We start from the raw sequence: 8,511 nt of genomic DNA, 5'->3' as shown, positions 1-8,511 counted from the left end.
AATACTTTCTGTCACACACCAGCCCCTAAAACTGCCCCGCCCCGCTCACTCACAGCTGGGGGGGGGCTAATCATTTTAACGCAGTTTTGACGCCTGGGGGTGGGTTGTTGCTGGGGGTGGAGGTGCATCAAGGGGGGAGGCAGGACACCCCCGCCCTGAGCTGACGCCAGAAGAGACTGGCGCGGCGGGTCTGGGCGGCTTGGGGAAGCCTTGCCGCGGCGGGGTGAGGAGTACGAGGGACTCCGAGCCGAGCGCGGCCGGCTGCGCGGGCGGGGGCTGGGCTAGCGCGTCCCTGCCCAGCTCGGTTTCCATCCGGGTTGCAGGGAGGAGCCTGGCTCGCCGACCCGAGCATGGCGCCGGCTGCTGGCGCGGGGGGCGCCGCTGCTGCTGCCGCGGAGGGGAAGCCCGGGCTGGGGTCGCCCGTGGCGGGGGCGGGCCGTCACCCTGCAGCAGCCCAGGACAAGTTCTTCTTCATCAAAGGTGCAGCGAGCCGGGGGTGGGGTAAAGGCCCCACGTGGGGGCGCTGCTGCTCTGCCTAGTCCCCACAAGGTGGGGAAGATTCTCCCCCCCATCACAGCAATGGTGTGAGAAAGCCCCTTGTCTCCAGGGCAGACAGGCTGTGTCCCAGGGTGGGCAGGGGGGCAGGCTGGGGTGCTGCTGGCCACAGCCTGGGCTGTAACAAGAAGGTCCCAAGGATGCTGCTGCTTCTCCCCTCCCCAGCTGAGCTGAGTGCCCCACTCCTTGCCCTTTGCCTCCTTGGGGGATTTATGGGTTGCAGGAGGGGCCACCGCTGCTCTAGCAGGTGCTGTGGCTTCAGCCACATCTTGGTGCTGACAGCCTCTGCCTGCCCACCCCCATCTCTGAGGAGTGGTTCCCCCTGCACCGCTGTTGCTGCAGCCCCAGCGCCTCATTCCAGCCCCAAAGGGAGCAAGGGGACCATCCCTTTGGGTGGGACCTGCTTCTTCAGGTTGCTCAGAGGGGAGCAAGAGAGTGCAAGCAGGTTTGGAAATGCCTCTGAAGCTACTGCACTTGTCACAAAGCCATCACTCTGTATCTGACCTCTCAGGCCTCCTCCTCAAAGGAAACCTGCACAACAGCTTCAAAAGATGAGCCTGGGAGCTTAAATTCACACCTTTGCTGGACACTACAAAATATGGAGTGAACAGACACGCTGGATTTATGGCTCATTACAACAACAATTTGTAACCCTCATAACCAGCCCATGACTGCGGAGTTGTTAATGGGCAACTTCACCTTGAATGATCCTTTGAAATATGTGTTAGCTATTTATGCTAAACAGTCTGTTCCAGCTTATGTTTATCAGTGAAATTTGAGTACATTTCCCAGACCTGAAGAACATTGTGTAGTTCAAAAGCTTGTCTCTCTCACCCACACAAGTTGGTTCAATAAAAGATATTACCTCACCCACCTTGTCTCTCTGGAGCAACTGAAAGTTGCACTTCCCCTTCTTCCCAAGACCAGCAGAAGCCCCTCAGCTACCACCATGGGTATAGAAATGGTGCTCTACGCCACAACAGGAACAAAGCTGGAGAACAGCTGCTGAATGTGTCCTCATATATGGGCAGATTTCCAGTTGGTAATTTGAACTGATGAACGCTGCAAGAAGCAGAGTTAAGTCTCCCCCTGGAAGAAAGGGTGCTGAAGTATATAGCCAGGGGATACATAGCTCTTGAGAGACCCATGCTGCTGTGGGGAGATACTGCTCAGAGAGCACTGTAAAGGAGAAGGACCTTACCTGGGAAAGCCTGGAGTCTGCTTGGTTTTATCTGACTTTCCTATAGATGAATGCAGTGTAGTTGTAGCTGTGTCAGTCCCAGAACATTAGAAAGACAAGGTGGCCGAGATAATATCTTTTATTGTACCAACTGCTGTTGGTGAGAGAAACAAGCTTTTGAACCACACAGACCTGACCAGAAGAAGAGTTCTGAGTGGCTCGAAATCTTCTCCCTCTCAACAACAGAAGTTGCCTTACCCATCTTTCCTATTGATGATCAGTCTCTACATGGATTTACTGGCCATGTGCCCTTTCTCTTCGCCAGGAGTGTGAAGTAGCAAATCAGCATTTTAATTTGCTGATATAAACTAATCATTGATCTTTAAAGTTCTATATTATAAAACATTCCTTGTCATTCACTAGATTGAGAAAATGAGCAGTTTGACAGCTATTCCATTCCCTTAGGCAGCTGCTGATAGATCTGCACTTCTGATTTTTTTTTAATGTTTGAACATTATTTTTTTCTAGGAAATAAATTCATTATTTTAATTTCTTAAATTTTGTTGGCAGGTGGAATTTTTCTAGGTACTGTTGCTACTGCAGGAGTGATAGCTGGTTTTGGTACAACACTTGCTATGGCTAAAAAGAAAAACCCCAACTGGTTCGATAAGGTTTGTCTCTTTTAAAGTACTATACAACCATGCGAAAGTAAAAATAAAATTTTTGCTTCATAGTGTATTATTGCAGGCTCATTTTGGCTATACTAATTGTTAATGGTATAGTAGTTTTATAACCAGGAGGCCTGATTTTGCATCAATGAAGTCAATGAGAGCAGGAGTTAATTCTAAGTTAGGTGTTAGTGTTCCTTACTGCTTTAGTGGCAGATCTGGGCTGGTTATAATAAAACCCATAAAAAGTTTATTCAGTCTGCTGTGATCATATTACTATAATCCAATGAAAAATATTAAATAAATTTATCTCAGTTCAGGGAGACTACACCTGTATTCCCTCTCTATGGTCAATTAAGGGCACAGACGCTAGGCTCTGGCTCTCCAGCCATTGTCTCTCGTGGGTGGAGACATGCATCTCTTACTTTTCTGACCGGGATATTTCCAGGCTGCACAGCTCCCTAATTAGACTATAAATGCACCAGCCAAGTCAGACTGTCTAAGCAGACCTGTTTGTTTTCTCTTCAGAGACTAATAACAATGTTACCTCAAAGCACTTTCTGTGCAAACTTATTTATTCTTAGGGTAAAAGCATTACAGAGAAAACATATTAAAAACAATAAAAGAACCTACATGCACACTAATAAGCTTACCAGAGATCAGCCTAACTCCAGCATGGGTTCTGGCAGGAGTTTAGTCCTTCAGATCCCACAAAGGATTCTTGTCTATGGTCACAAGTTTATAACAGCCTCAGCACAGAACTAGCACACTCATGAAAAGTTTAGTCCAGCCTCATAGTTCAGGGCTCTTTACCTGCTTCAGGAAACCAGATCAATCGGTAGACAATGGGTTTTCCTCCTCAGGGCATAGCTTCAAATGCCCTCCCAAGTACCTCCTAGGAAGCCCACTTTGCACATACTGTCCCTTTGAAGTTCATAACATTTCCCCAAGGTATACATTAGTCATTACCCTAGAAAAGTTACATACAGTCCTACAACAACACAAACAATTCTATTTTTAATACAATGGGTCCTTATACTTAAAAAATTTAACTTAATTCACTAAGGTTTATCTGGGATATTGCAGGAAATAGCCCTCTGTCACAAAATTATTGAAACACAAAGCTTTTAAACAATACATTTGCAATTTAAAGCCCCGATTCTGCAAACATGGGTATACTTTACTTATGTGAGTGGTCCCATTGACAAGTTTAAAGTTAAGCACACACATTTTCAAGATTACAACCTATATGATTAAATGAATATCATGTAGATAAATATTCTGTCACAGATAAACCTAGTGCATGAATGATCACTGTTATAAATAAATATGCAGAAATCTGTTTTAGTTAGATGATACAGAGAAAAACATGGACATTTAAAATTAAAATGTTACTCCATCTTTAACTTGTCCCATGCCACCTAGGTATTACAACGCATGGTACATGTACTGGTCTGTGACTCACATGTATGTAACACTTGCAATAAGATAAATAAAAAATAGTGTTAGATCATTCAAAAAGCTTCTAAAAATATTCAAGTTGAGGACATTCTGTGTGTATAATTAATATACGTAGGGAATTTTAAAATAAAGATTATGTAAATACATAATATTGACCTAGTAGAACATCTGTGCCATAAACATTTAGACCGAGAAACCTGTAAATAATTCTGCATTTTTAACTGCAAGGACAAACCTAATGATGGGACTATATGTGCAAATATATCTAATCTTGGAACAGAACACAACTATTCAAGAAGAGTTTTTCCTTAGTCAGTTTTTCATTGAATGAGCATTTGTAAAATAAACACTTAAAATTGATCAAACACTAAAACTACTATAATATCTATTGCACCCAAGAGATACCTCACCCTCTAAATCCTTTTGATCTGACATACAAAATCGTATCATTTTATTCATTGTACTTTCCATTAAGTTTATCACAGCGTTTATTTTGTACCCTCAATATGTCTTCTTTTGGAGGAGGGAATATCTGAGATCCATCCTTCATCTTGCAAAACCCTACTTTAGGCTGGGACGCATCACTCTGTGGCTGTTCCATACTGATCCCATGTCACCTCTAATACTAGACTATCTAGCAAAAAATGCAAACGCCCTCTAATTTCAGATAGGTGAACAGTAAGATGCAGCATACACATTTTTTCTGTGAGTAATGTAACAATTCTTCTAAAGACAAACTAATAGAAGATAAATGATCAAAATCTAGATAATTTAAAATAAGAAAATAAACAGCAGGGTACTTTTAGTAGCAGAAAACCAACAGGGATCAGTTTTTTTAACATCCCATCCTCTCCAACAGTGAAAAATGTTTTTACAGTTTAGCACAGTGGTGGGCAACCTGCAGCCCGTGGGCCGCACGTTGCTCGTCAGGATAATCCGCTGGAGGGCTGCGAGACAGTTGTTTACATTGACTACTCGCAGGCATGGCCAATGGGAGCAGCGGGGAGCAGCAAAGCATGGCCGTTGGGAGGTGCGGGCGGCCACGCCTGCGGATGGTCAACGTCAGCAAAATGTCTCACAGCCTGCTAGCGGATTACCCTGACGAGGGGTTGCGTGTTGCCCACGCTGCAGGTTGCCCACCACTGGTTTAGCATAATTATTATTATGTTCAGAAGAGTCTTGTGCTACTAGAATACTGGGAAAGGTGTGATGTAGGTGAGGATTAAGGTACACTGGGTGAGATTTTTTGGGAAAGCTTGCAGAGTGCCTTCCTGCCTTATACCTGGCTTTAGCAAGTGATAAAAGATTTTGATGAATATTAAACGTCACTGGATTTAAAAATAAACAAGCCAGGTTAGTTGTAGAATGTATTTATACATTATTTTATGGCCATATTGTATATTGTATTTCCTATTTATATGGATATTGTATTTATGGATTTATATGTATATTGTATTTCCTATGTATGGCCTATTTAGATTTGAAATATACACAAAATTACTTAGTCTACTTAGTGTAACAATGCCCAGATTTTTTAACCTTCAAAGCTGTCTTCAAAACTCATCTTTCTCTCTCAGCTTTTGGAGAGAGAAGGGTTTGAGGGATATAAAGTTATAGTATCAGTTATTATGTTTTGTTTTACTTAGAGTGTGTGAGTATAGTGTCAGTGGCTTTTATACGTGTAACTATTTGTAATTAATTTTATGACATTCAATTTTGTAAGATATATAGAAACTAAGCCAGTTGTCTCATTTTAAATATATTAAGAAGTAGGCACACTGTATAATAATGTAATTCCACAATTATATAAATCCTGTTTCAAATAGCTCAGTTGGTTTTATTATGACTGGCTATTACTTTTTACCATCTTGTAATGATGTTTTAAAACAACTTTTTCCTGGACGTTACATTAACACCATTTCAGATCTGTATGCTCTTCACTGGCTGACCTGCCCTACTACTCAATATGAAATTAATCTAGAGTGGCATTAAGATGACACTGAAGTGTATGTAGGTTGGACGTGGCACCAAGTGAAGTGAAGGATTTTCCTTTTTGGTTGAAACCTATATTTGCTGCTAGCCCTGCAACTGAATGAAAACAGTTTATCAGCAAACATCGGTGTCTACCAAGAACTAGAACCTTATAGAGCATAAAAAGGAAATGCTGCTTTTTGTCATGCTGATTGTGAGGATAGCTGGTGAACAGTTTCTGAGGCTAGACTTTGAAAATGGTATAACTGTCAACAAAAGAATGGCTGAGGACTAGTCACCAAACCAGAAAAGTAGCTCTGTAGTAGCATTATTAATTTCATTTAGAATTGTATATTTTAGAGCATTGAACATTATCATTTGTAATAATACAACTTTTAAATGATATTATACAAAAGTAAAAGCATAACCATGAATAACTAGCTTTAAAGTTAAATGCAGTCATCATAGATGTAAAATGCATAGTTAAAATGAATAATGTTTTTATGCTTACAAAAGTGAGAGATTAACAGCAGGGGTAAGAGCCAGGCATGATGCAGGAAAGGACTGCTGTAAATAAGTAAGTAAGTAAAATCCGTTTATTCATGTCTGACTCTTGGTGAAACCATAGCAGAATTTTCAGAAGCCTTCTCAATCCATCACTAGCTTTGAGCGCTCAGTAGTTGACCTCCCAGTGATCTGCTGGACACCATTTATCCATCTCCTCGCTGGTCATACCCTATTACGATGACCTGGCACCATTCCTTACATGATGACTAGGGCCCTACCAAATTCACAGCCATGAAAAACATGTCACAGACTATGAAATCTGGTTTCCCACTGTGAAATCAAGTCTTTTGTGTGCCCTGTACTATACAGATTTCACAGGGGAGACCAGCGTTTCTCAAATTGGGGGTTCTGACCCAAAAGGAATTGCAGGGGCGGGTCACAAGATTATTTGGGGGCGGGGGTCCTGGTAATACCAGCTTAGTTCTGCACTGACTTCAGAGCTGGGCAGCTGGAGAGCGGCAGCTGGTGGCTTGAGAGTGGCAGCTGGTGGCCGGGGGCCCAGCTCTGAAGGCAGCACCCCGGCAGCAGCAGCGTAGAAGTAAGGGTGGCAAAAACATACCATGCCACTCTTACTTCTGCGTTGCTGCCTTCAGAGCTGGGCGGCTGGAGAGCGGCAGCTGGTGGCCAGGGGCCCAGCTCTGAAGGCAGCACCCCGGCAGCAGCAGCGTAGGAGTAAGGGTGGCAAAACCATACCATGCCACTCTTATTTCTGCACTGCTGCCTTCAGAGTGGGCGGCTGGAGAGTGGCGGCTGCTGACTGCGGGCCCAGCTCTTCAGGCAGCAGCGCAGAAGTAAGGGTGGCAATAACATGCTATGTCATACTTACTTCTGCACTGCTGCTGCCGGCGGCTCTGCCTTCAGAGCTGGGCTCCGAGCTAGCAGCCGCCGCTCTCCAGCTGCTCAGTTCTGAAGGCAGCACCACCACCATCAGCAGTGCAGAAGTGAGGGTAGCAGTACTGCAACCCGCCCCCCCAACTCATTTTTGGGGCAGGACCCCTACATTTAAAACACTGAAATTTCAGATTTAAATAGCTGAAATCATGAAATTTATTATTTTTTAAATCCTATGACTGTGAAATTGACCAAAATGGACCATGAATTTGTAGGGCCCTAATGATGACTTTCTCAAGGTTATTTCCATCTCTATGCCTGACGTGACCACAGTACACAAGTTTGCACCTTTTGATTAGGAAAGTATGAGGCAAGGCCCCAGTCCTGCAGATACTTATGTAAATGCTTAACTTTACTCCTATGAATTGAAATAGGAATCAGTGTAACTACTCATGAGAGCAAAGTTAAGCATGTATGAAATACCTGGAGGACAAGCTCTGATAATGTACCTTAATTCTGACTTGCAACACCCCAAAGCAGAAACTGCCAGTTAAGAGATTTTTTTAAAATAAAATCCAGTGCCATTAAAGGACAAACTCATAATTTCTTTTTCTTGTGATTTAGGTTCCAATCCTACAAAGATTTGTGCATGCATTTAACTTAACTCACAGTGGGGTCAATCATGTCAGGTGCTGAGAAATCTGGCCCCAATCCAGCAAAGCAGTGAGCATGTGCTTAACTTTAAGCACCTTGAAGGCAATGGGGCTTCTCTGCAGACATAGAGAGCTGCTCACATGGAGACAATTGCAAGTTTGGGGCCTTTGTCCCTAATACATTTGAAAAAGGTACCTTCAACGGTAGCGTGTCTGTCCCCTGTCTTCTTCCCTCTCCCTCAATTCCCCCCCCCCCAAAAAAAAAAAAAAAGCAAAAATTTGGAACATAGATTTTGGGAATCAAGTCAGTGAATTCTGTTCCCTATTTTCCTGGCCTGTTTTTAAAAAGTGTTTTAGCAATTTATTTTTGTATTCAGAGAGGTATTTTCAAATCTTGGAGCTGTGATGAAGAGAAACGAATGTGTACTGACAATAAGTAACAAAGGTGTGAGTAAAACCCCATTCACTTAAAAGAGCAATACATAGCTATTTGTATGTTTTAATTAATGAAACATTTTTTCTATGCCATTGCATTGTGATCTCAGAAGCATTTCTCCTAGCAATTCATTCATCACTTCTCTTGAGGATTTAAATAGCTTGCCTGAACATCTTACGACAAAGATTT

At 42.9% G+C, this 8,511-nt stretch overlaps 1 protein-coding gene across 4 annotated transcripts in view; it reads left to right on the top strand.

Annotated features, from left to right (window-relative positions):
- The first annotated feature begins 316 nt into the window (after positions 1-316).
- Positions 317-8,511, top strand: part of TMEM242 (transmembrane protein 242) — a 45,258-nt gene continuing 37,063 nt past the window's right edge. For all 4 annotated transcript variants that reach the window (XM_073337751.1, XM_073337753.1, XM_073337755.1 and 1 more), the window contains exons 1-2: positions 317-480; positions 2,306-2,406. In XM_073337751.1, the coding sequence (XP_073193852.1) occupies positions 351-480; positions 2,306-2,406 (231 nt within the window). In that variant the 5' untranslated portion in view covers positions 317-350. The remainder of the gene's footprint in view (positions 481-2,305; positions 2,407-8,511) is intronic.

The sequence above is a fragment of the Lepidochelys kempii genome, chromosome 3 (assembly GCF_965140285.1).
Source record: "Lepidochelys kempii isolate rLepKem1 chromosome 3, rLepKem1.hap1, whole genome shotgun sequence".
Lineage (NCBI taxonomy): Eukaryota > Metazoa > Chordata > Testudines > Cheloniidae > Lepidochelys > Lepidochelys kempii.
Note: the sequence above shows the minus strand (reverse complement) of the source record. Positions and strands in the feature narration are given on the sequence as shown.